Source organism: Arvicola amphibius, chromosome 3 (genome assembly GCF_903992535.2).
Source record: "Arvicola amphibius chromosome 3, mArvAmp1.2, whole genome shotgun sequence".
NCBI lineage: Eukaryota > Metazoa > Chordata > Mammalia > Rodentia > Cricetidae > Arvicola > Arvicola amphibius.
In genome coordinates this window covers 176,768,950-176,796,097 of record NC_052049.1, presented here as the reverse complement: position 1 = coordinate 176,796,097, position 27,148 = coordinate 176,768,950, and the positions used below count along the sequence as shown (strand labels likewise).

At 47.0% G+C, this 27,148-nt stretch overlaps 1 protein-coding gene across 1 annotated transcript; it reads right to left on the bottom strand.

Annotated features, from left to right (window-relative positions):
* On the bottom strand, positions 1-27,148 carry Ltf (lactotransferrin). The gene is made up of 17 exons (XM_038322769.1): positions 27,033-27,148; positions 24,434-24,594; positions 23,138-23,246; positions 22,723-22,905; positions 22,233-22,380; positions 21,627-21,682; positions 19,100-19,278; positions 18,550-18,730; positions 17,596-17,750; positions 16,209-16,299; positions 15,170-15,217; positions 14,007-14,162; positions 11,554-11,695; positions 6,763-6,830; positions 3,882-4,066; positions 2,299-2,488; positions 1-205 (listed from the first exon to the last, which is right to left on the bottom strand). The coding sequence occupies exons 1-17, from the start codon at positions 27,073-27,075 to the stop codon at positions 171-173; spliced, it is 2,130 nt and encodes a 709-aa protein (XP_038178697.1). The 5' UTR covers positions 27,076-27,148; the 3' UTR covers positions 1-170.

Here is a 27,148-nt window from a genome sequence, read left to right as displayed (position 1 = left end):
TTTCATAGGAAGAGAAAGCCAACACAATTTCTCATTTTATTTCTACCTACAGTGACAGCAGAGAGTTATAAGAAGAGATGATCAGCGAACCCCCCTTTCTGTAAGGCCCCAAGATGCCATGGATCTGGGCTGAGGCTCCCTGGGAAGGCTTGGCCATTGGCTCGGTGTTTTCACTGGGTAAGGAAAGCGCAGGCTTCCAGGAGTGCTGTGGGACACAGAAAGCCGGACATTCAGGAATAGATTTTTTTTCCCTCAAATCTGTAAATCAAAGAGGTCTTGAAAACCCTATCCCAGCCTTTGCCCCACCATTGTGAGTCAGGCCTTGCTTCATCCCCTCCCCCCCATGTGTTCTCTACAGCCTCTTCCAGCAGCTGTGGCCTCCTGCTCTAACCTGGGGGCCACTTGACTCCACCTCTAAGTGAATAAGCTCACACCTCTCAGGTCCACAAGACACTTGTGGTCCTCTGACTCCTAAAATGTGCATAGTGAAGAGCAATCTATTTGCTCATCCTTCGTCTGCAAACACTGGCCGAGCATCTGCCTTGGGTGAGTCACTGTGCCATGAGCTAGGGACAGCATGAGAAGCAGCTCTGTCCTTGGGCACGTGGACTCTACACTAGTGCTACCTGTTCACATGGTTTATCCAGTAGCCCTAGGTCAACCTGCAATACAGTAGTCCAAGAAGCCGATCAATACAGAACTTGGCTCCTCATCTCTGTGCAATCAGCATGGGGAACCTGATAAACCTTTTTGTAGGACGGGGTATCCTGCGCATTGCTTGCTAACTACCCAGCTTTACTGCCAGGTACCAGCAGTACCTACAAAATTGCAGTCATCCAAAATGTTTCTAAGTGAAACATGTCTAGGAAAGTCCAAATGTCTCCTTTGGGGACAAAATCATCCTAAGTTTAGTACAGCTAACAAAGAGATTCTGGGCCTGTTCCTGCCCCTGGAGCACAACATCTGCCGGGCCTCTGCCTCTGAGCGGGGGACCAGATATAGGGATTCACAAGGCCACTGTGCACAGGGAGTCAGTGCATGCTGAAGCTTGAGGATCACTTCTGAAAGTCCTTCAACAATCTGAGTGAGTGTGTGTGTGTGTGTGTGTGTGTGTGTAAATGTATATGTATTTGAAATCTTTTTTTGAGATAGGGTTAGGGTTTCGGGTACCTCAGACTGGTTTCAATCTCCATATTTAGCAAAGGATGACTTTGAACATCTGATCCTCCTGCCTCTGCTTCTTAAGTATTGGGATTACAGCACCACCACACCAAGTTTATACTACATTAGAGATTGAACCCATGGCTTTGTACATGATAAGCAAATACACTACTAACTGGGCTACATCTCTATGCACTCTTCTAAATAGTGTTCAAGAATTAAATTATACATCTTCCTACATTAGAATTTATTTTGTTATGTGTATGGGTGTTTTGCCTGCATCATGTATGTCTGAGCACCGCATGTATGCTTGGTACCCATGAAGACCAGAAGAGGGTGTTAAATCCCCTAGAACTGGAATTAAACACATTGTAAGCTGCCACAAGGACAGGTGCTTAGAACTGAACCCAGGTCACCTGGAAGAGCTGTGGGTACTCTTACCCCTAAACCATCTTTTTGGCTCTACATTTTAAGTTTTTAAGGAATTTGTATTTCTACATGTATTTTGGCCTCTGAACTTTGACCTTTTCCTGTTGCGGAATATTACTTCAACTATGTAAAGATGTGCTACTACACTTGTTTATGCTGCAGAATATTACTTTAACTATGTAGAGGTGTATTACACTTGTTTATAGTGCATTCATTTAACTAGGCAAAGATGTGTTGCTGTTTGACCTTACCTGCCTAAGGCATCCGATTGGTCTAATAAAAAGCTAAATGGCCAATAGCTAGGCAGTTGAGGGATAAGTGGGGCTGATGGGAAGAGAGAATAAGTAGGAGGAGGAATCTAGATGAGAGAGAGAGAGAGGAGAAGAGAAGAAGGAAAGAAATGGGAGATGCCTGGGATCAGGCAGCCAGGCAGCCAGGCAGCCACCAGCCAGCCAGATACAGAAGTTGAAAAAGGAAGACATACAGAATGAAAGAAAGGTAAAAAGCTCTAAGGCGAAATATAGTTGAAGAAAAACAAGTTAAAATAAGTTATAAGAGCTAACAGGACAAGTATAAGATAAGGTCGAACATTCATATCTAATAAGAAGTCTCCATGTCATGATTTGTAAGCTGTTTGGCCACCCAAAAGAAAGCCCGCTACATTCTGCCAGGTTGATTCTTCAGTAATTCTATCTAGAATCCACTCACGGGAGCTTGAGCACTGCTTCAGATTAGCGGTGGCTACGACATACTCCTGTCCCAGGTACTTGTCATACGTTGTTTTGCCATGGAGCTTAGCCAAACACTCAGTGTTGTCATTGAACAGAAGATTTTTGGTTTTAGACTGGAACAGGCAAAACTCCCCTGGGCACCTCGATCCAGTTCTTCCAAACTGATTCTGTGTCAAAAGAACCAATAGTCCGTGAGTAGTCAAAAGAGAGGGGAGCGTGAGGATGGGAAAGTCGGGTGTTCTCATCCCGGGTAAGGAGCAGAGCAGACAGGCAGCCGTGCTCCTTTCCCTGCCTCCACGACTCTTCCCAAACCTTGCTCCTGGAAGCACGCCCACCCCAGCCAGGGCCCAGGCTTTGCCTCACTTCCAACCTTGCCTTCCACATCTCTCCTCCTACTAAATCTGTTCTCGCTTCTTGTAGAACATCTTGCTGGTAATCAGAGGTCAGATGATGATTTTTTGAGATCTGCCCCAAAAGCTGATCATCTAGAACACTCTATCATTCTAGCTGTCCAGAGGGGCAACAGGAGAGGGAACTCTCCCGCGCTTCTAGGAGCTGGGCCATTGTAGGATACTCAGCCCCTCTCAGCAACAGTCCCTTCTCCATGCCCAGGACTGTTGGGCTCAAAAGGCATACCCAGGTCCAGCAGAGACTAGGACAGGGTACCCCAGAACACAATCAGCCCTAAATCCATGGGGGCGGGGGTCCTTACAATTACCACGGCCAACAGAGTATCAATCCGTGGGAAAGCAATAAGGAAGTCCGGTTCAACATGACTCATCAGCCAGTGTTGATTCAAACTTCGAAAATCTGACGTGGAGTAAACTCCAGGCGTACAATTTGGCGTACTTAAGCACAGTACAATTTGGAAAATGTTTCCTGGTGTTAATCAACTCCATTCCATGTATACAATACAACGAAGCTTAAGACATGATTACATCAAAACTCTTGTAAAATACAAATGACATCTTCCATAAAGATCGGCTTACAGATTAACTGAGGGAGTTGGCTCAAGGCACACAATGCTCCTGATAAGTGTCTCAAGGAGGATAGTGCAATAGATTGACTGCGATAAACCGAAGAGTCTTGGGGTCAGTGTGGCCTGGCCGTGCAGATAGCACAGAAGTCACCAGGCTGTTAACCTGGCAGAAAACAGCTTATACATCTCCTTGAAGGACAAAGCGTGATTAACATTCCTGGTTTCCTGTTGCTTATCTGTAAGTACGAGGACCTTGTGTCTCCCACACGTGGAGTGATCTCTGGGATTGCTGCTCTATGGACTTTGTCATAAGCATTGCCTGCTTGGCCTGCTCGCTAATAGAGGTCATGAAAGGGAACAGCAGGGAGGAAAGGACAAAATTTCCTCTGGACCATGACACAAGTTCATGTCCAGGACCAAAGAGCCTAACTGATCCTCTAGAAAGACTCCCAGCATGGAGCAAATACTATCCCCATGAATCAAGCAGAGGGGCTAGAAAGAAGAAAGGCTTAAATGGATGAACACCTTCTATAGGAGCCCACGCAGTGAGGAACTTGCTGGGGGACCCTGGTGGCCCATACCTGCTGGTCAAACAGCACCTGCTGAAGGACTTCCACCTTGTCTGTCCGAGATATCACAGCATGATTTGGGGCTATGGCCAGGTGGCAGCTCTGAGCCTCGGTCACAGGCTTCCGGGTGTCATCAAGACACAGCAGCTCAAAGTCCTCCAGCCTCAAGTTCCTAGCCCACTCTTCAGTGCCCTTTCCTGGTGAGAGAAAGGTGTCATTAGCCACAGCTAGCCTGCTTGGTCAAGGCATCCTTTCTGTATTGGTATGACTCCTTTGAAAGGCATACATAGGCTGTGATGAGCCGCAGGAGATGAAACGAGGCTTGATCCTGCGCAAGCTATTTGGCTACAGATATGGCAAGCATCACTGTCCAGCCACGTAAACGATCTTATTCAATAACAAAGGGAGTAAAGCTCATACTTGCAGTAACATGGCTGACACTCAGAATCAAGATGCTCGGTTGAAAGAAACCGGCTACAAAAGGCCACAAATGATTGCATTTATGAGAACAGGCAAAGTCATATTGACAGGAAGCAGATATTGAAAAAGCAAAGATGGTGGTCTGCCAACAAGGGCAAGGGGTTCTTCACGTTGTTCAGATGAGTATTACAGAGTGGGGCCATATCACTTTGCATGTGCCAGACCCTACTAAATTGTACACAGACAGTGGGTGGATGTTCAATATTCAAGTTGTATCTCAATCCGTCTTTTAAACCATCTTTTAAGTATTTGTGTCTCTATGTGTATATGTATGTGTGTGTTGTATGTGTGCATACACATATGTGCAGGTGTGCTTGCCTGGGAAGATATGTGTGGAGGTGAGAAGTTGATACCTGGCTATCTTCCTCAATCACTTCTTCACTCATTTTGTGAGGTAGAGTCTTGCACTGAACTCGGAGTTCATTGATTGAGCTCGACTGGCTGATCTCCACCCCATCATCCCCAGAGCTGGGATTAGAGGCATAGGATGCCTCATCTGCCTCCTTACATGGGTACTGGGGAATCTGAACTCAGGTCCTGATGCTTGCATGACTTGCACTTTACCCACTGACATAAATCTTCCCAGTCCCCTCCTTTTACAAAAGAATGCTGTCTAGTCATATATTTTCTAGTAGGTTCCAAAAAAGAAAACATGTTGAGTCCCCTTTACTCCAAATGTTTAGGACTAGAAATACTTTTGCTTTGGAATTTGTTCAAGTTTTAGAACATATACATGATGAAATTACCATGGAGGTGGCAATGCAAAAACAGGCAAAATATTCCGTCATGTTTCATATGCAAAATATCCCGTCATGTTTCATATGCAAGTTACAGAGGTCGCCTGAAGGCGATGTTGCACAGGGTTTGCACAGTGACTGCAATCAGGCTGTGACTCAGCACATGAGGTCAAGTGCAGGATTTCCCACATGGTAGATGTTTCAATCTTGAAACAGTTTCCAATTCGAAAGCATTTCCAAACTCGGGCTTTCAGATAGAGATAAACTTTTCCCTCTCGTTTCAGTACTACATGGAGAAAATGGGGGAACTCCATGAGTTTATCAAGTGTGTTTAGTTAATTCCAGTAAATATAGCTATTAAGTACCCGAGAACCTTCACATCAGTCTGATCCCTGAATATCACACAGGCTGCCTTAAATTCCAGGTGTAAGTGCAGGCGTGCCAGAGTGTGCATCCGCAGGCTCGTCATCCAAGCTTGCACTTGACTCTCCTTCCCTGGGAAACACCTCGCAGTCCTCCTGGAGTCCTCTCTGGAGTCCTCAAGGATTTCCAGTACTTAATACTGATAATTTTGGACTCAGGGCTTTCCTAACACAAGCATGATCACCCAGAAACAACAGGCCGGGAGAAGGAAAAGGAAGAAGTAGGACTGACAGCTTACTGAACAAAACAGCCAGTTGCCTGCGGAGGCAGAGGTGAGGAGGCTGAGGAGACGTAGCAAATGACAGCCAAGAGTTGAACACCTAGTTTTGCTTTCCTAATTTAGAGACGAGAGGGGAGGTTCTTGTTCAAATGATGGTTGGCACACTATCCTTCATAACCCACATGTTCCTGTGGATTTTAACTCACTGACTCTCGAGGAGTTTCTGAACAAGCTGAAGGAAGGCCTCTATTTACTTTTATTTTCCAAAAGAAAATTTGATCTACTTACATTCAGTTACTATTACTATCTGTGCTTGTTTCATCTGGTACAGACAGGCCGTGAGTTTCTTCACAGGTGCTACCAACTACGGCTGGTGGTGTGTGAGAATATGTCTGTGTGAATGTGTATATGTGTGTATGTGTATGTATGTGCATATGTCCGTGAATGTGTATATATCTGTATATGTGTGTGTGTGTGTGTGTGTGAATTGCTTCAAAATCACTGTGGCACCACAGATGTTCCCATGCTGCCTACTATGCTAGAGACTTTAGAATTCACCAGTTCATGCCTATAATTCCCAGAACTCAACTTGCCAAGACAGAAAGACTTCCATGAGTTCAAGGCTCATGTGAGGTACATAGTAAGTTCCAGGTTGAGTTACAATATGAGACCCTAGCTGGGCGGTGGTGGCGCACACCTTTAATCCCAGCACTTGGAAAGCAGAGACAGGCGGATCTCTGTGAATTCAAGGCCAGCCTGATCTACCGAGTGAATTCCAGGACAGGCTCCAAAGCTACACAGGGAAACCCTGTCTCAAAAAACAAACAAAATCCCAAAAAGCAAAAACAAAAACCTGAGACCCTGTCTCAAATGAATGAATGAATGATGAATGAATGAATATAAATAAATGGAATCCTTCTAGTCAAAAGTCTGAAAATAGTTGTGTTATCTGCTCAAATACAAACCCGAAGATGAGGGTGTGCTATGGTGCTAAAGATCGCTTTGGAAGAGGAAATGAAACGTCCTCACATACCATCAGTGTTCTGCAAGACAGTAGAGTCCTTCAAAAACGCAACATTTCCTGCTTTCTCAGCCAGGCACCTAAAATATTTCCCAAAATAAATACACCACAAGAGAGAAACCATTAGAATTTTCATAAATATTTGTGGCACACATTCCCAAAACTAACCCATGGAAGTAAACATGCAAAAGTTGGAACTATTTCCAGGAATTTAAAACTTAAGATGGCATCTGCAAGTGTCTGTGCCTCTTCTCTCCTAAAACACCAGGGAAACAACACCAGTGAGATTTTTCTTTTTTAATCCATAAACTTATAAAAGAGAAACAATGACTACCTTTGAAATCTAGAAAGATGCTGGCCAAGCGGTTCTGGAAAACTGAAAAAACAAAGCTGTGGTATAAAGTGGGATGGTAGCAGCTCAGAGGAAAGTTGGCATGCACCACAGGACTCCAGAAAGACTCAGCAATTAAAAAGACAAGGTGTCGTTGAAAGCGGCTGAGAACAGGGTGACTGGGTAGAGTTTCATACAGGTGCCCTCACGTCTCATGCAGCAGTCCCATTAGGAAGGCTGAACCTTGGCAGTGCTACAGAATGGGGCAGCAAATCCAGGGGAAGGCAGAAGCAGAAGGTGAGCTGGGTAATCATGCCTCATGGCTATTATCCCAGCACTCTGGAAGCTGAGGCAAGAGGACTGCTGTGAGCTTGAAGCAAACCTGTGCTACAGAGTAAGACCTTTATCTCAACATCCCCCATCACCATGCATAAAAAAATAAACTGAAAAGTCTTTTCAGTTTCTGGAAGATGAAGTCAGTGACTGTGCTCCCCCCAGGCTGTTATTAGGACTATCCTTCCCAAGAAGCAGGAGAACTGGATGAAGTCAAGAAAATATCCGTAGACTCTGATGCTCACGATGAATGGCTCAAACCAGGAGCCCTACCATGAGGCCCAGTACCACCAAGACTGGAAAACTGGTAGAGAACTAAGAATCACCCACCCCCTTACTCTCAAATGTGGGGAAACAGGCTGAAGCCATCAGATATTTAAAGGAAGAACATAGAAGGTTATGCCAAAAGAATTATACTCCCAAGATTCAGAGACAATATAAGGGAGAGGATTTTTTTATAAACTACACTTACTTGATATTATTAAAGATATCAAGAAATGAAACATTCATGAAGCAAACAAAGGAAGTTCCAAAACAGAAATAGTTGTAATACAAAGAGATACACAAAGGAAGTAAAAACTGGGGTCTAGAGGCAGGCAGACCTCAGTGAGTTCAAGGCCAGCCTGGTCTAGAAAAGAGAGTTCCCAGACAGCCAGGACTATGGCACAGAGAAATCTTGTCCAAGAAACCAAATTTTTTTTAAAAAAAAATTAAAAAAAAAAAATAGGGGCTGAAGAGATGACTCAGTGGTTAAAAGCATTGGCTGCTCTTCCAGAGGACCCGGGTTCTATTCCCAGCATCTACATGGCAGCTCATAATAATTCATAATCCCAGTTCCAGGGGATCTGACTCCCTTTTCTTGACTCTGAGGGCACCAGGCATGTAGGTAGTATGCAGACATACATGTAGGCAAAATACATATAAAATAAATAAATACATTTTTAAAAAGAAATGAATAGTCCTCGCCACAAACATGCTTTAAGATGAGATAAGAGGGCTGGAGAGATGGCTCAGTTGGTTAAGAACTCTGACTGTTCTTCCAGAGGACCCGGGTTCAATTCCCAGCAACCACATGGCAGCTCACAACTATCTGAAAAAGCCAGTTCCAGGGGATCTGACCTCTTCACACCAATGCACATAAAATAAAGTTAAATAAGATGAGATAAGATTAAAATATAAAACCAAGCAAATTTTGCCGAAACTGGAAGTAAAAGATTAGCTAAGGAACGGTAGGAAATCAGATGGTGATCCGCAGGAGTCCATGGTTTAAAAAACAAGGCTTCAAGAGAAGTTAGAAAAAAGAGGATAGAAATTGTCAACAAAATAATTGTTTTCCCAGACTGAATAATTTAGTGAAATGCCCACCAACTGTCCAATCTAATAAAATAGAGATGATTTGCATAAAGAAATGAAATTTCAGAGCATTTGGGATAAAAAAACATGAGCTGAGGAAATGGCTCAGTGGGTAAAAAGCTCTGGCCTCAAAAGTCTGGTGATGTGAGATCAACTCCTAGGCACCTCCATGCCTGGCGAGGGACACACACCCTCGTGCCACATATTAAATATGAAAACAATGCTGGAATAGTTAGAGCAATGCAAGCATCAATAAGACAAATCCAGGTGTTAAGACAGGCAAAGTTTGGGGCTGAGGCAGTAGAAGGACAGACAGGAGGCAGTGGGAGAGGCAAGGTTTTATACCATAGCAGGAAGTCATAAAAAAAAAAATACTTGAAAGCTACAAGTTAAGAACCAGTAGTATTTGTAGGTTGGTTACGAATACAGGCATGAAACCTGCACAGCCACTATGGACGTTCTTTACAACCCTGAAACTAAAGCTGTCATCTGGCCCAGCTGCACCCACCTGAGTGCACAAAGGACAGAGATATTTGCATAGCCATGATTATAGCTGCTCTATTCAATAGCCACGAAACGGAAGCAGCCAAGACAACAACCAACAGGTGAATGGGTGAAGAAAACGTGTTACATATTCACAATGGAAGCTTAAAGAAAAAGGAAATCATTATGTTTGCGGTTGAAACTGGAGATTATCATGTTAATAAACCAGACTCAGAAAGACAAATAGTACACGTTTTCTCTCAGATGTGGAGCCTAAATGTAAAAGTGTGTGTGCGTGTGTGTATGTGTGTGTGTGTAACCAGAAAAAGGACCATGAGAAGAAAGGAAGAGATCTTTTTTTTAAAAAAGACTTATTTATTTTTATTTTATGTGTATTATTGTTTGCTTTAATGTCTGTGTGCCACATGACTGCCTGGTGCCCTGTCAAGGCCAGAGAAGGCTGTGAGCCACCTTGTGGATGCTGAGAATCAAGACTAGGTCTTCTGCAAGAGCAGTCAGGACTCTTAACTGCTGAGCCATCTCCCCATCTCTGAAGGGAGAGATCTTAGAGAAGCTGGGAAAGAGAGAGAGTAGAGTAACACATGTAGTAGGGAAGCAAAGATGGAATGAGCTGGAGAAGAGAGAGGAGCAATTGGCCAGAGTGCAGGGGAACAAATGGGAACAGAACATAACACCACATGTGTCTGAAGATGCCACGATGAAACCCAACCTGCTCTTTGCTAGCCGAAATGAATCTTAGATAGATGTAAGAGAAAACAAGACTCCTGGCTCTAGCGTTGGATTATTTCGTTATGTACCCCCAGTCTAGATTCTGGATTTAACTGGGAAGAAGACAAAGCGGTGTCTTTTAGCACAAACAGGAGCACCAATGTGCAGGTATTTTCAGAGAAATGATAGCAATATCGTGCTGCAAGTCTGAGGAAAATGGGTCACAGGACTCCCTTGGGTTCGCATCAAACTTATCTGCTTAATATTTCTAAGTGCAATCTTGCTGTAGCTTTTCTATTTGTGAATCCTTGAGGACTTTTTTGTACATTTAAAAAAAATCAGTGCTTGGCTGGAGAGATGGCTCAGGGATTAAGGGTACTGGCTGCTCTTCCAGAGGACCCGGGCTCAATTCCCAGCAACCACATAGCAGCTCACAACTGTCTGTAACTCCAGCTCCAGAAGATCCAACACTCACATAGACACACATGCAGGCAAAATACCAAGACATGTAAAAATAAGTAAATCTTTTTTTAAAAAAATGAAAGCTTACAAATCACCCACATATAGTAAAGATGTCACTGTTTCCTGGGAGCAAAATGATCAAATTTATATTTAAAGGCTTAAAGTCCAGTTTGACCGTTGTCATCTGAGGACCTGTGTCACCATCTAGTGGTGAAGCATACTCTTGGCGAAGAAATAAGGGATGGGGAAGGAGCCTCCACATCCCCTCACACACTGCGCAGAGCCGTGAGAACAACATCCCAGTACATGTGAGTTACACAGTCATTATGACCCCTGCAGCACTATACAATGAACGAAATCTGAAAGTTAAGTTTTGATATTTCTATTGGGAAATAGCACTGTAAGAAGGCTTTCTCCTTGTCATTTCTTTTAAAAAAAAAAAGACCAATTTACATTTTTTATTGTTTTGTTTTTATTTTTTTTTCTTTGATTCCAAGACATAGTTTCTCTGTGTAACAGCTCTAGCTGTCCTGGAACTCACTCTGTAGACCAGGCTGGCTTTGAACCCACAGAGATTCACTTGCTTCTGCCTCCTGAGTCCTGGGATTAAAGGTATGCACCACCACTGCCTGGTTAAATTGTGTGTGTGTGTGTGTGTGTGTGTGTGTGTGTGTGTGGGTGGGTACCCGTAGAGGCCAGAAAAGGGCATTGGATCCCTGGAGCTGTGAGCCACCTGATAGGGGTCCTTGAACTGAACCCAGTTCTTCTGCAAGAGCAGCAAGCCATCTCTCCAGCCCCTTGAAGGCCAAAGTCAAGGAGAAAGTGAAAACATAAGATGTAATGGTGGCCTGAGTGGGGGAGGGTAGCTAAATGTCTTGAGAACACGGAGGCCCCACGTAGGTTTCCGGCTGGATGGTTAAGCTGAACCCTGCGGTCCTCGTCTAACCTCCATGCTCTGGGATGCTGCTGTCATAGGAGGCTCTGGCTCCTGCTGCCCACTTGGCTCTTGACTTGTCTAAGACAGGCCACACCCAGCCCCTAGAGCCAGAGGCATGCGTTGAGGATGAGGGCTGAGGCCTGACACTGGTGGCCTCTGTCCCAGACTCACTCACCTTAAAGCCCCGGTGTAGCCATGGTATCTCTCTTTGCTGTTGGGGGCACACTTATTCTCACCCTTCTCGTCACCAACACACAGAGCACAGAGATTGGATCTGGGGTCAGCCCCAGGGGCACAGCTTTGGCTGAAGAATTCATCTGGGCAGAAGGGAAGGGTACATTAGTGCTTTTGGCCAGCATCAATAATAAGGTACTTTACCCAGCAAGTGGCATAGCTTGGCTTCAGCTCAGTATGTGGACAGGAGAGGAAGGACACTCATCATCATGGAACAATATTCCACCACCAACCACAGACCCACTGGCAACCAGAAAAGCTTCAGAGTGTAGGCAGGGACAGGATAGTCCTGGTGCTCGGGACAGTCACAGAGAGGGCCCTGTCGTCACAGTCTTGTAGCAGGAACTCTGCTGAGGAACATGACGGCCTAATGGCTCTCTGCAACAGAGGCCACCTACTGTCTACCTGGTCCACAATCTGACTTCTTATTTTTACTTTTAAATGAGAAATAGAAACCCTGCCTTCTCCCTGTATGTCTGGCTTCTCAATAGAAAGAAGGTGGCCTGTGGCTCAGTACACCCCTGTGACTGGTACACCCCTGTGGCTGGTACACTCCTGTGGTTAGTACACTCCTGTGGCTGGTACACCCCTGTGACTGAATACACCCCTGTGACAAGTACACCCCTGTGACTGAGTACACCCCTGTGGCTGGTACACCCCTGTGGCTGGGAACACCCCTGTGACTGGTACACCCCTGTGGCTGGTACACCCCTGTGACTGGTACACCCCTGTGGCTGGTACACCCCTGTGGCTGGTACACCCCTGTGACTGGTACACCCCTGTGGCTGGTACACCCCTGTGACTGGTACACCCCTGTGGCTGGTACACCCCTGTGGCTGGTACACCCCTGTGACTGGTACACCCCTGTGGCTGGTACACCCCTGTGACTGGTACACCCCTGGTATAATGACATGCTCAGGAGTGCCAGGTGCCAACTCTCTGAAAACATTCTTAAAAGGCATGGGATTTTTTTATAAATATTATTACATTTGGAAATGACTGTTTTATTGCATTTTTACCTGCATTAGAAAACTCAAGGTATCTTACCAGATTTATGATTACAAAAAGATAGATCAGATTATTAACAATTCAAGTTAGCTACTAACACATAAGGTTGAACATATCTTAACTTTTTAAATTAAAAGTGGTCATTCGTAATGATGTTCTCCATCTATGGCATTGTTCTAATCGACAAATGTACTACAGAGGCTTAATAACCAATAATCATGCTGTTGGGGGGGTTGTGTGGGCTGGGGAGAAAGTTCAGTCCTTAAAGTGCTTGCCATCCAAGCATGAGGACCTGAATTCAATACTAGAACCAAAAGAAGCTGGGTGTGGCAGTGTGCATTCGTGATTCCAAGCCTAGGGAGGTGACAGGAGGCTTCCTACAACAGGCTAGCCTAATTGATGAGACCTTGTTTGTGAAAATGACACCCAAGGTTCTTCCCTGGCATCCGTATGCATGCACACACATGGCGGGCGTGGCACACACCATTGTCCCTTCTCCCTCTCTTTTCTTCACTCTGCTTGCACATGGTAAAAACAAGTACTGAACTAGCCACATCCAACAAAGTAACTGAATATTTAAGGCCCAGGTCCCCACACCATGCTGTCACTGTGCTAACTCTAGACAACACTCTCCTGAACTTCTCTTATGTGAGAGAGAAATAAGTACCCTTCTTGCTTAAGCCTCTGGCATTTGGAGGGTTTCTGTTCCTTGTAGCTAGACCTAACCTAAATGTACCCATTGTGTGATCTAACTCAAGAAATGAGGAACTAGAGGTAACACAAAGCCCTGTCCCCTGAGCAAGGGTCCTGCTGTCAGACTCCCAAAGCCTACGCTGCTGGAAGAGCCACGGTATGTCAGGCTCTGGAAAGCTGAGCTGCATACTTCACAGCAGTAACTGGTGGTGATTGGCAAGAACAGCAACCATGTGCCCCAAATATGCCCCAACCAGCACCTAAGACCTAATCCTAATACAACAGGGCTCACGCCCAAGAGATGCCATGTGTCCTGGCATCACCAAGCCTGCAGCAGGAAGGACATCGTTTATGCTGACCAAGGTGGGCACTGGATAGATAGGTTGGGCTCGGAGAGGAATTTAGGGGACACTAAGAAGTACTCCAAGCCAGTATCCAGGGGAAGCAAGCTGATACTGAGATCTGGATCTCCATGGGGTGGGGTGACATGGGGAAACTAGGAAGTGTTCTGTAGCAAACAGCCTGTGCCTCCAGGGCGCCAGGAAGTAACCACAGGAGAACCGAATTATTCTAAAATAGACCAGCAAGCCACAGCTAAGCAGCAAACCTCCTACCCCCTCCTTTCCCTGAGGCTCCACAGCCTCCACTCTCCCACCAGGATGGCCCTCTCAGGAGACCCTCCCACATCCTCACCAAATTTGCAGGATCTGGTCTGGTTGACGAGCAGGCCAACAGGGATGTTCCAGCCCGCGGTCCTGTCCACAGCCGTGTGGCAGGACTTCTTGCCTCTCACAGAGCTCCAGCTGAAGCCAGTATCTTCCTTTCTAACTGCTGCTACGGCAAAGTACCCTGTACAAGGGTAACAGAGTCAATCTTAACCTCCAGGGTGCACATGAGTAGAGAGTACATTGATCTTTGACCAGTTAGGGAGAGAGAGAGAGAGAGAGAGAGAGAGAGAGAGAGAGAGAGAGAGAGAGAGAGAGAGAGAGAGAGAGAGAGAGAGATTTGTTCTACGACAAGGGGAAGTGATCTGAGCTATGAAATAAAACAGTATAAAAAATTGATCTTAAGAAGTGATTACAGAGCCAGGTGGTGGCAGCGACACACACCTTTACTCCCAGCACTTGGGAGGCAGAGACAAGCAGATCTCTGTGAGTTCAGGGGGGAAAAAGTAATTACAGGGGACTGTTTCCCAACCAGCCACATAAGTTGCTGAGTTATAAGCCTTTACCTGTGGGCACAGGCACTGACCAATGAGAGTTGCCTCAACAATGCACAAATCGCCATCTGCAGCTACATCAGGCAAGGGCAATGATGACCACTAGAATAGCTGCTGCATGAATACTGGGGGCGCATGCACACAAGGACCACCCAGTGCTGAGTACAACCAACCCAGCACGGTGAGGAAGTGAACAGGATTGCGTTCTCCTGCTGTCAAAGGTATCTAACAGCCCCTCTGAGGGCAAGAGCCACGTCTTCCAAACCTTAGCAAGCTCTGACTCTACAAGCAGCTGGGTCTAGAGCACAGAGCCTGGGCTTGCTGGTGCTGGACATTCGGGTTCAAAGCCAGGATCTGCACCAGCATTGTCTCTAGCTAAGAGTGAGATCCCAGGCACTGGGGAATTCTCCAGGCCACTGTCTCCTCAAACACACAGAAGGGGGGAGTGACGTTTCTCTTTCCACATCTGCACTGAGTGACCACATGGAAGTTCTCCACCAAGCGTGAAGGTCCATAGAAACATTAATTATAATTATTCCCCCATGAAGTATCTGTATCTGCCAATGATGGTGTCCAGACTCAGCCTCTTTTGGTGATTAGGTTAGGATCCCCCTGCCTCTTCCTGACCCTGACTCACCTTCTGCTGGTCTGTCCACACAGTCAGAGCCATTGCTTTTGGGGGATTCTGAAGAACAAAGACAAGCAAAACATCACTGAATACCCAGAGTTACTGAGAAGCCATAAACGTTTAAATCCCCACAAAACAAGACCAAATTCAAAGAGAATGACAAGGCATTTCAATGCAGGAGGGCTAGACATTTCCACCATAGTCGAGGACATGGCTGACCACAGCAGGCTATTAGTAATATAATAATAATATAATTATTAATAAATAATAACACCCAAATGCCATCCCCAGACAATGGGGAAGAACTATGGCAGAGTCACACAGGAGAATATTATACAACCATGGGACTGAATAATTTACAGCCACACATTTATGTGAGTGACTATCACAAAAACAATCCTGAGCGAGACGCAGCAGACATTAAACATGCAGTTCTTTCTCCCTTAATTAAAAGAGAGGGGAGGTGATTTTTGTCTTTGGAAATCAGGAGTTACTGCTCTTAGGGACTGTGGCGACAGCAGGGCACCAGATGACTCCTGAGGCTTGCCGACTCCTTGTCTGGGTGCCAGTACGTGGGTGCAATTTGTAAAGTGTCACTGAGTTGTTTACTTGTATATTTTTGTGTTGTTTTTATGAAAAAAGTTTAAGTCATATTTATTTCTTTTGTGTGGATGTGTGTGTGTGTGTGTGTGTGTGGATGTGTGCGCACACAGCATTGCGGTGCATGCGTGGAGGTCAGAGCACAGTTGATGGGAGTCATTCCCTTCTACCACTTGGGTCCAGTGTGTTGAGCTCAGGTCATCAGGCTTGGTAGGAAGTGTCTTTATCTGCTGAGTCCTCTCACCATCCCCCCAAAATGTTTGTTTTGATTGAGAAGTAAACTACCCATGATCTGTCAATTTGGGGAGACGGGGTGGCCCCTTTTGTTTATTTTTTCTCCTGCTTCTCTCACCCATCTTCTCTGAGATCTAGTGAGTGGGGTCCCACCTCCCGACTCCCATGTCAGCCTCCTATGGAATGACCCAGAAAGGACATCAGTTCCACTCACTCTGGTTCTCCGCCAGCACAGGAACTAAACCACACTTGCCCGCAATATAGATGTAACCTCCATCCAAGCTCATGGCATCAGCATCTCCTTTCTGTAGAGACAGAGCAAGTCACCCACATACCTGAGACCCTCACTCTCTGTCTTCTGGACAGAAAACTGTTCCTGTACCCGACTAGACACGATGAGAACAACTGCTCTCAGCTAACATCTGCTCATTAGCACAACACAGAGTGGTACCCAGAAGCTGGCTCATGAACTCGAGAATGAATAGACCACATCCCCATACAGAAACACAGATCGTCAAGGTTGCAAAGCTACTTTCTCCAGTGACCATCTTTTTACAATTACATTAAACATGATTAGAGGGGGCTGGAGATTGGCTCAGCAGTGAAAGGTCCGTTGCTCTTCCAGAAGGCCTGAGTACAGTTCGAGCAGCAACATGGCAGCTCTCAGCTGTCTCTAACTCTAGTTCCAGGGGACTCAATGCCTCTTCTGGCCTCTGAGGCCACTGCATGCATGTGGCTCCCGTACATACACTCTTTCACTCACACGTACACATCAAATAAAATAAATATTAAAAAATGTTTCCTGCCGGGCAGTGGTGGTGTACACCTTTAATCCTAACACTCGTTAGGAGGCAGAGACAGGTGGATCTCTGTGAGTTCAAGGCCAGCCTGGTCTACAAAGCGAGTTCCAGGACAGCCAGGACTGTTACACAGAGAAACCCTGTCTTGAAAACACACACACACACACACACACACACACACACACACACACAATATATATATATATATATGTATATGTATATGTATATATATATATATATATATATATATATATCCATAACATACTGGTTATTTTTAAAATGGATCAAAGTACATAACCCATACAATCCAGAATTGCTCTAGGCTGCACATACAAAGGAAACTGGAATGAGGAATTTCAAAACTCTTGTTGTAGATATCTCTGAAACTACATTCAGGTGGTATATGGGTGTGTGCGTGTGGAGAGAGAGAGAGAGAGAGAGAGAGAGAGAGAGAGAGACCGAGAGAGAGAGAGAGAGAGAGGGAGAGAGGGAGGGAGAGAGAGACCAAGAGAGAAAGAGAGAGAGATTGAGAGAGAAAGAGAAGCAAATCATTCCATATTTTCTAAATTACCTCAATAGCCCTAAATTGTTAATGAAATGGGTAGAAATTCCACAACAAGTTGCTTTTCAGACCTTGAAGGTCCTTAATGAGCACAGTGCTAGTGTGGCCCCAAGACACCCGCTCTGGGCTTTCCTCCTTTACAGTGGCATCTTGGGTGTCCAACCTCACTGTAAGCTGATGCCCATGGCCTGCGCCCAAGAAGCCCGCTGCCCGCACCACACGTGACCCCAGCTCCCTACCATGATTGAGGTAATGCAGTCTTCCGTGGTGGGGAACGAGGTGCAGGTCACCCTGCCATTACTCGCTTTGTTCCACTCGTCACACTTGCGCTTCTCCTCGCTGCCCACTGCACACCACGTGACCCGGGCACGTGTGGCGGCCACGTCCTTCTCCCCTGCAGGGAGGGACGATGGTGAGAGACACTTAGACACTGCCTCATTCCCACTCTGTCCTCCCTGGGGAGCAGCTTCCTGCCTGGATCTTCTGAGGCAGAAGCATCTGTGTGGGACCCATTCATCCTTCCCTTCTCCCCATCACAGCTCCCAAACCGCTTCAGGCCTTAACTAAGGTTTTCTGTGTTCCTCACCTCTGTTCATTGGTGGGCTTCCCTGACTTCTAATCCATCCATCAGGCCTTAGTGTAACCATGCACCTAATGTTCTGGTTCCTTGGAATAAAAGCCCCATGACATGAAACTAGTGTATACCCCAACAGCTGGCTTAGAGGATTCAGCCCTGACCACCCATAAGGCCCTAGTCACCATCATGTACCACAGTGTAGCCTCCTGGTTCCCTCAGACTACCTCTCTAAGTCCCCAAGAGTAGGAAGAACATAGACAAGTTCACTCAGCCCATTGTAATCTCTCCAGGCAAGTTCAAATCCCGGCACACAAGGGGTGCTCTACCTAGCCTCTGGAGTAATGCCCCAGGTCCCGGTTTTCTTGGCTCGTGTCTCTGTTTCTCACTTAATAAGAGGCTTTGGGATTCTGACATATACAAAGGAATATGGAAACACTAATCTGGTGTCTGGGACATTTTTTTGGAGACACTTCTGACAATGACCTTGACTTGATTGACAGAAGACACGTGGACATGTGACACTCCCACCAGAGGTGCAGAGACCACCCCAGAGCAGAGCTCACACAGTTTCCTGCCTGCCTGGTACACCCATGGGTCCTGCCTGGGGTTTACTTACTTTTACGCAAGCTCTGGATGGATGTGATATAGTTGTAGGTCAGGTAGAGGCCAACATCTACCTTCGGGGGAACCCTTGAAAACCCAATGGCAGAGTCTTTAAAGAGCAGGTCCTTCTCCTTCTGTCCCGCTAGGGAGGCAAAGAGCTTGAACTCTGACGCTTTGTCCTTTCCAAACTTGTCCTGTTGGCAGAAAAGTAGAATTATGGCCTTAAATGAACTGGGGAATGGTTACCCGGGACTTGGGGATAATTCTAATGGAGCAGGAGGTGACATCCTCTCTCAAAGAGCCTCTTCCCATTGTAAGACACAAGCGCATCTATAGCTTACAGCCTGGAAATCTGCTTTGATTCAAGGTCCTTGGGGACGAAAGAATAACGCCTTGTCCCCCCTGCTTCTGCTGGAGCCGAAGAGAGCCTGCCAGGGGCTGATACCGGAAAAGGTTCCAATGTTTCTCTATCCAGAGGAGGGTCGGCGCCCACAGTCCTTAATCTAGAGAACTCTCTCTGCTGCAGAGGTTAGACAGGCCTCGGGGACTGTAGCTGGGTGTACCTGTGCCTGGCTGAGAAGTTCCCAGATGGCGTCTTCCTTGCCCCTCACACTTCGGGCCACAACAGCATGAGAAGGGATTTGGGCCAGGTGACACTCCTTATACTCCTCCACCGACTTCCAGGTGTTGTCTGGGCAGAGCAGCTTGTACTGGTCTCTTTCGGCTTTATCTGGTAGTTCCTCTGGCAGGAAGGGAGAGGGGAAAAGATGAGCCAGCCTTTGGCTGTGACCATGAGCTGCGGCTCCCCTTCTCCCCAACAGAATTCTGACCACAAGGTTGGCAAAACTGAATCAAAAAGACTGACTTGGTCCTGGATACTGAGAAAAGTAGAGAGAGTCTCCAGAAAGTATTCAAGCGTACTAAACTCAACCCTAAAGCAGCTGCTTCCGTGATTCAAGGAAGCGGATCAAGTTCTGTCAAGGTCCCCACAGCCTCTGAGGAAAAGGTCATTACAATGAGACAGGCCTGATTAGTCAGTTGTCATGGAACCCCCCCCCCCCCACACAATCCCAATATTTGAGAGGTAGATCAGGAGTTCAAGGCCAGCCTTATCTATATATAGCAAGTTTGAGGCCAGCCTGAGCTACGTCTCAAAAAACATAAGAGAAGGTGGAGGGGGGGTGCCAAGGGAAGCTACCTCACCCATGGCACCCATGGCAAAAATTTGGGCTTGAGGAGGTGGCTCGGTCACTAAAGTGCCTGCTACCTGAGTGTGGTGGCCTCAGTTCAAGCCTTCAAAACTTGTTTTTATAAAGGGGTGTGTGTGCACACTTAAAAACTCAGTGCCGGGGAGAAAAATGACCCCTGAAGCTCGCTGGCCACCCAGACTAGTCAGAAAGGCAAGCTTAAGTTCAGGGCATGAACCTGTCTCAGACACCTGCTCAAAAGAGAGCAATAGAGGAGGACTTGCCAAGTCCTCCTCTGGACTTGGCCTGCACACACGTGTGCATGTACACCACACACACACACACACACAGAAATAAATACTTTTTTGGTTTAAGTAAAAAGAGGAAAACGATAGCTTCTGGGGATATAGCTCAATGGGAGCGAGGGGAAGAAAGAGTGGGGAGAGAGAGAGGCTCATAAAATCAACAGGACAGCGATGGTAAAACTAAACGAAAGTTCAGAGGGCAAGACGCTACAGGGTCAACCTATAACACTCAATAATTTTTAGTAATAACAAAACACAAACTAATATAGAATTGGGTACTTTAGCAACTAATTTATATCGAATAAAGGCAATTTGACTTGAAAACTGCACAAGCTCCATAGTAAGAAGAAAAGCACAACCTGTCCAATGACACTTTTACAGGGTGTGTAAGCCTGGCCTTGCGACACACGCCTGTAATACCAGGACTTGGCTCAGGAATTCAAGATTATCTTCAGCTATGTTTGGAATTCAAGGCCAGCAGGCTGTGCTATGCTCGGCCTTATTTTTAAAAAAGAGAAAAAAAAAAAAAGAAGGGAGAAGCCACGTTATTGTCATAAACTATTCAACTTAACTTTATAGGTAAATTAATTTTTTCATGGGTCAATTTAAATTCCATGCAATCCCAGTCCAAGTGGAAGTGCTATTTTTATAAAGAAGTTTGACAAAACAATCCCCAGCACTGTGCCTTCTGAGTGCTGGGGTTAAAGGCATGCACCACTGTGCTACGCTTCTCTAGAAACCCTATCCCTTAGGGTCCTAGGACTGCGATGACCTGTCTGGGGTCATTCTGGGCACAACACTGCTTTCTGCCTGTCTATACCCAGCAATCATGTTCATAATGGATATCCCCTGACTGTACAATGGCGGCGTGTGGCAGGAAGGAGGACAGCGCCGCTGGCTGTCGTCATTAGAGTAGTCGAGAGGTGAATATGGTGGAAGTGCTCCACAGATCATCCACTATTGTCAGAGCCACTGAACTGCCCATAGAGTGAAACCATGGCTCAATCTCTGATCCTCAATGCTGAGTGGAGAACTTTGGGGCAGCGCAGCTTTTAGCATTCAGTAAAACTTTATGGACTTAGAATCCAGACACAAGCCAGTGAAGTTCACTTTGTAAAGCCACGCCCATCTTGGAGGAGACAGGACAAGCTCTTTGGTAGGAGTGTCTGTGAGAGGAAAGAGAATGGGAGCAGGCAGGAGAGATTTCAAGAGTGTGAGGTGGGGGCTGGAGAGGTGACTCAGCAGTTAGGAGCACTAGCTGCTCTTCTAGAGGACCTGGGTTCGATTCCCAGCACCCACACAGTGGCTCACAACCATCTGCAACTCCATCTGACACCTTCTTCTGGCCTCTTAAGGCACCAGGCATTCATATGGTGAACAGACATACATGCAGGCAAAACACCCATGCACATAAAATAAAAATTAATTTTTGGAGGTTTTTTTTTTTTAAAGAAAAACTTAAAATAAGAGCTGGACCCTGTAGGCAACTTGATAGCAGTGTGGCTGGAAACTGAGGACTCTGGCGACCTGCACATCAGACTGACGATGGACGGACATGATAGTGGGGGCTGCACCCACAGCTTCTCCCTTGCCCTTACCTAATACGGTGCTTCCCCTGGTAAAAGCCACATCCCCAGCGTTGTCTCTCAGACACCTGGGAAGCGAGACGAAAGCAGTTAGAGACCTGGTGTCCCCGGCCGGCCGTGTCACTGGCCATGTGGCTCTTTCTGTCCAGACAGAGTGTGCAAATGTGCTTAGGCCAGCCAGGAGGTAGGGAAGTCACCGGACAAAAGTGCCTGAGTGCCGGGAGCGGCCTGGGGAGGAGACACCAAGTCTTGGCAAAGGTGGAGAGGGTGCAAGAGTAAGTCAGCCAGAGGGCACACTCTCTACTCTAGAGAGAGACCTGAGCTGAACAAAATGGCGCGGTCACAGTAGCTATCCCGGTCAGATGTGGGGGAGCAGAATTTAGGAGGCGGTCAGAAGCAGCCATCGCCAGGTTGGCTTCCAGCAAAGTGGTATAGAATTTGGGGCCTTGTTGGGCCTCTAAAGGATGGAGAACATGCGGTAGAGAGGCCAGCCACTTCTTAGGTCTCAGGTTCTCAGTCTGCACAGTTGTACAAGAACCACATCTCCACCCCCAGCAGGCTGTGCACTAATGGGGACCGAAGGGAAATGGTACCCTGCCCTGAGATGGTATCACTCACTTGAAGGCGCCTGCATAACCAGCGTACGGTTCTTCTGGGGAAGAGGCGCATCTGGCTGCTCCTGTCCCTGTACACAGGCTACACAGGTTGGGAAAGCGATCTTTGTTGGCACCGGGAATGCAGCTCTCTGAGAAGAACTTGGACACCGCTGTCAAACACAGGGAAGTAGACCACAGAGTGTGAGCCAGTCCCAGCCACTGCAGCCCTGTCCCCCAGCAGTGACCCCCACAGACAGACTCCCTTTCCTCTATCCTGCAAGACAGGACAGTACTGTGGTCTTGGGAATCCAGCCATGCATCTTTGCCCAGAAAGTACTCATTGGCATCTCCTAGAGCTATTGGTGTGGCGGCCCCTGTTTCTAGTTGATCAGCCAATCTCTATCCAACCTTGAACTCATCCCAGATGCCCACCTACGCCAAAGTGGCCTGGGTCTACAATGAGAATAGCAACTCCCACCTGAGACCACCCAGGATCCCCCAGACCACTCTACCTTCTTCAAGGGATGCAGGTGGCCCCTCCCAATTCAGGAATGGACGAAGGGTCCCTATGGGGATATTCCACCCAGCGCTCCTGCCAAGGCCTGTGTGGCAGGACCTCAGGCCTCGCAGTTGGTTCAGATGAAAGTTACTGCTTCTCTTCACAACTGCTACAGCATAATAGTGAGTCCGGGGTTCTGCAAAGGAACAGAGAAAATGGACAGGGCTTAGTCCGGATGGGAGATCCCACTCTACCCAAGCCCCTTAGGAAGGAGACCCATGCATCAGGAGGATCTGTCTTCATCCAGAGTCCAGAGACTCAGCTCCCCAGTGTACGACGCTGATTGGGTCATCCATTCTGACTCCACAGAGCCTCGTCCATGGCCACAACACAGCCACCAGGTTTAAGAGTCCCTAGGAAGAACTCACGAGTTTGGGTCCCATAAATTTCTGCTGCAATAGGGCGCAGTTTGTAGGGGGCCGGCCCTGCATCAAACATCGAACCACCATCGAGAGTCATAGCATCGGCTTTGTTTGTCTGAAAGAAAATGGACAAGACACCAGGCAGTGGAGGCACATTCCTGTAATCCCAGCCCTCTGGAGGTAGAGGGAGGTGGACCTCTGAGTTTGAGGACAGCATGGTCTACAAAGCAAGTTACAGGACAGCCAAAGCTACACAGAGAAACCCTGTCTCAAAAAACCAAAGAAGAAGGAGGAGGAGGAGGAAGAAGATGAAAGAAGAGGAAAGAAAAGAAGGAGAAGTAGGAGAGGAGGAGGAAGAAGAGGAGGAAGAGGAAGAGGGGGAACCAGAACAAGAAGAACAAGAACAAGAAGAGAGAAAGCCAATGGACCGGACAGGCTTCAGGAGAAAAGCAGTCAAACTCTGCAAATGGTATTTCAGGGCTCCAGAATGCATTAGCTTTTCTTATGTCCACATGTCCTACCTAGAAGAGGATGGCACAGGTCAGAGGTCATTTGCTGTGCGGAGTAAACATCCCCAGGGCTCTGACTCCTGAAGTTGTGTGTGCCCTCTACATGTGTCTGTCTGCTTCCACTCCAGTCATCCTTGATCACGCTGTCACAGCCATTAATATTTCAAGTTGTTTGGTCTGCACACTCTATCACCTGTTTTGACTCCATGTGTATTTCCACATGGAGGACGTATGCAGTGTATGAGCTCACACATGAGAGAGCATGAACATGTGGAGGCCAGAGCTTGACTTCAGCTGCCTTCCATCTCTCTCCACCTTACTCTTGGAGACAAACCTGAAGCTCACCAGTTTGTCTAGACTCCGGAGGCCCTCCTGTTTCTACTTCCTGGATGCTGGGACCACGCGTGAAAGCCACTACATCCAGCTTTTACCTGGGTACTGGAAGGCAGAAGTGTGTCTTGATACTGTCTAGCATCCTGGCCATCCCCGCCCAACAGTTGGGATATGCCCATGTCTGGCTTATTTCTCAAGGCCTTAGAGACAAGACACATCCATCAGATATGATTGCCTCTGCTTTGCTCTTGTGAACAATGTGAAATAAGACCCCAGTTTCCCCATAGGGGGTCTCTCAATGTTAGTCTGTCTTTCACCAGCAAGAGACACCAGTTCCTGCGAATGAAGAGGACTGCTCCCAAATGATAGAAAAGAAAGCAGAAGGAAGAGATGAGACTTTCCAGTTGGACTCCGCTGCTCTCCCTTGCTTTTCTTTATTCGAGTTGGGGTATTAACTTACCACAATGGCCTGGATGCACTGCCGGGTGGAGGATCTCTTGACACAGTTGAGTGGCTGGCCACGCACTTCTTTCATGGCCTTCTGCCACCTGGAACACTTTTGTGCCTCGGGTTTTGACACGGCACACCATCTGACAGTGGCCTTCCTAGCCAGACAGAGTCCTGGGCGAAAGAGAGGAAGGAGTTAGGAGTCCAGCAATGGCCGTGGAGGAGACCTCCTCGCCATCCGGCGGAGTTCTGTAGACTGCCCACGTCCACTTCCCTCCTTCCCTCCATGTTACATGATCACATTCAGCCACTCTCCTCTAGTTAAGCTAAGCTGCAGAACCACAGGGAACTCTGTCCCAACCAGAGGGCTGAGATTCAACAAGTTACAGGTGACGGAGCCCCTAGATTATTTTCCTTCTTATGGCTAACATGTTTCCTACCTGCCAAAAGATGGTCCAGTCCAAAAACTGTTTTTATTGACTTCTACCTGCTTTGTCCTAGAGGACCCTGGCAGGGAAGCAGGGAGAGAATTATAGCTCATGTTTTACTTATGTGCACACTAGATCTTAACGTTGCAAACATGGAAAACTTCATGCATTGCTGAGACTGAAAAATTGATGTAGCCACTCTGGGAAACAGGTTAGCAATTGCACATAGAAACGCGAACATAGATTTCCACCATGCCGTGGTGATGCATGCCTCTAATCCCAGCACTCAGGTGGCAGACTCTGCCAGATCTCTGTGATTTTGAGGTCGACCTGGTCTACAAGGAGAGTTCCAGGACAGCCAGAGCTGTTACACAGAGAAACCCTGTCTCAAAAAACCAAAACAAACAAAAACAAACCACATGTTTACATAAATATTAGCATTGATATTCATCGTGGAATTTTTTATTTAGAGTATCAAAAAATGTTTTGTGTGACTACCTAAATTCCAACACTAGTGGATGGCTGAACAAAATGTTGCACATCCATTCAATGGAATATTATTTAGCTATAAAATGGAAAGATGTACATATATATTATAACATGAGTAAGCCTCATCTACTCTAGGTGAGGGACGCCACATGTAAAACAAAATATTGGATGACTCCATTAATGGGAAAAGTCAGAAAGGCCTTTTGTTGAGACAGGGTTTCTCTATGAAGCCTTGGCTGTCCTGGAACTCACTCTGTAGACCAGGCTGGCTTTGAACTCACAGAGATCTGCCTCTGCCTGCCCAGTGCTGGAATCAAAGGCATGCGCCACCACACTTGATCAGAAAGAATAAATTTATAGATATAAAGTAAATTAGTAGTTTCGCTGTGTGAGTTCTGGGATTCAAATTCAGGTCTTCAGTCTTGGTGACAAGCACCTTTACCCAATGAGTCACCTCATCCACCCCTCAGGGTGCTTTCTGCCAACACGCTCACACTCTCAGGCATTGTGTAGCTTTATCAAGTGACATGGCTCTCCAGCTAAGTAGAATTTGAACCTAGGCAGTTGGGCACCAGCACCGCTGACCACTGGGCTAGCCTGCCTGTCTAAGATCCCTGGGTTAGACACAGGGTGCCACTGCAGCAGGGCTAAGAGAGAGTGGAGGGGCAGACCATGGGGAAGGGAGGTCCCAAGTGCTGGTACAAAGAAGCCTTCTCTGGAAGCAGTGACTCCTGAGACTTGCAGGGGAGGATGGAGAAGGGAGTGCTGCCTGCAGAGGGACAGGGCAGACTGATGCTTAAGTGACTGAGGTGGGAAGGTGTGGCCAGAGGACATGTGAGGGACAGCGCTGAGGACAGAGAGGGCAGAAATAGGGAGCTGGTATAGCTGGGTAATGGATGAAGTCTGGACATGAAAAGAGCCAAAAAAGAAGGGAACCAAGGGAGCCAAGGAGTGGCACAAGGAAGGCAAGAAGCCAAAGTGGGGATTCCTTCCTGCTCCTGGGCGGTGTAACCAAAGACTCCATGCTATGTCAAGCTCCCCACCCCATAAATACTGGTGCTGAATACGGAACACTCTCCCTCCCAGCCCTCTGGAGCCCCGTGCTGCCGCTGAACATGCTCTCAGCAGCCAGCATTCCCGAAGGAGGCATCATTTCCTCGGTATATCCTGGTGGATTGGATACTGCTACAGCACCCAAGTACTCCCTGAAACAGGTCTGAGTCTGTCCCCCTCCGGCCGCATCATTTTTACAATGAAGAAATCGAGAGTGAGAATGGCAATGTCTTGCCACAGTCATACAGTTGTTGCAGAAGCTAGAATCTAAACTCAGGTCCCTGTGTGTCTTAAGAAAACAGTTCACCCTCTCTGAGTCTTATATTCCTCCCTAAACAGAGCAGTACATTTGGTGCTGAAAGTTCTGGAAGGACACAAAGGGACAGCATCCCTAGGGATTCTCTGGGGAGCTCTGAGCAGCCCCAAGCATAACCCTACCCTGAAACAGTGGAGTAGGTTCCTGTCCCCAATCTAGACAAGGGCAAGCAGGACCGTGCCCATAGACTGACCACCTTCCTGACTACAGATGCAAGGACTCATGTGTTCAAACCATTAGGTATGAGTTCATGGTGCCTACAGGCAGAGGCAGGGATGGGATGCCCACCTTCCCAGCAGGTGACATCCCCAGGTACCTGTACTCACCAAGGGCCTCAAGAAACAGCAAGGTGGGGATGAACAGCCTCATGTCTGTGGTCTCGGGGGACCTAGAGAACAAGCCTGGCTTCGGCACCCTTCCTGGGGCCCTTTATCCATGCTGG

What these genes read in the sequence shown, in the direction of transcription:
- Ltf (XM_038322769.1), bottom strand. Translation starts at nt 27,075, where the DNA reads ATGAGGCTGTTCATCCCCACCTTGCTGTTTCTTGAGGCCCTTG. An exon ending in AATTTATGGGACCCAAACTC is followed by an intron (nt 22,906 to 23,137) that starts GTGAGTTCTTCC and finishes GTTCCTTTGCAG; the next exon opens with AACCCCGGACTCACTATTAT. An exon ending in CAGGGGAAGCACCGTATTAG is followed by an intron (nt 19,279 to 21,626) that starts GTAAGGGCAAGG and finishes CCTTCCTGCCAG; the next exon opens with AGGAACTACCAGATAAAGCC.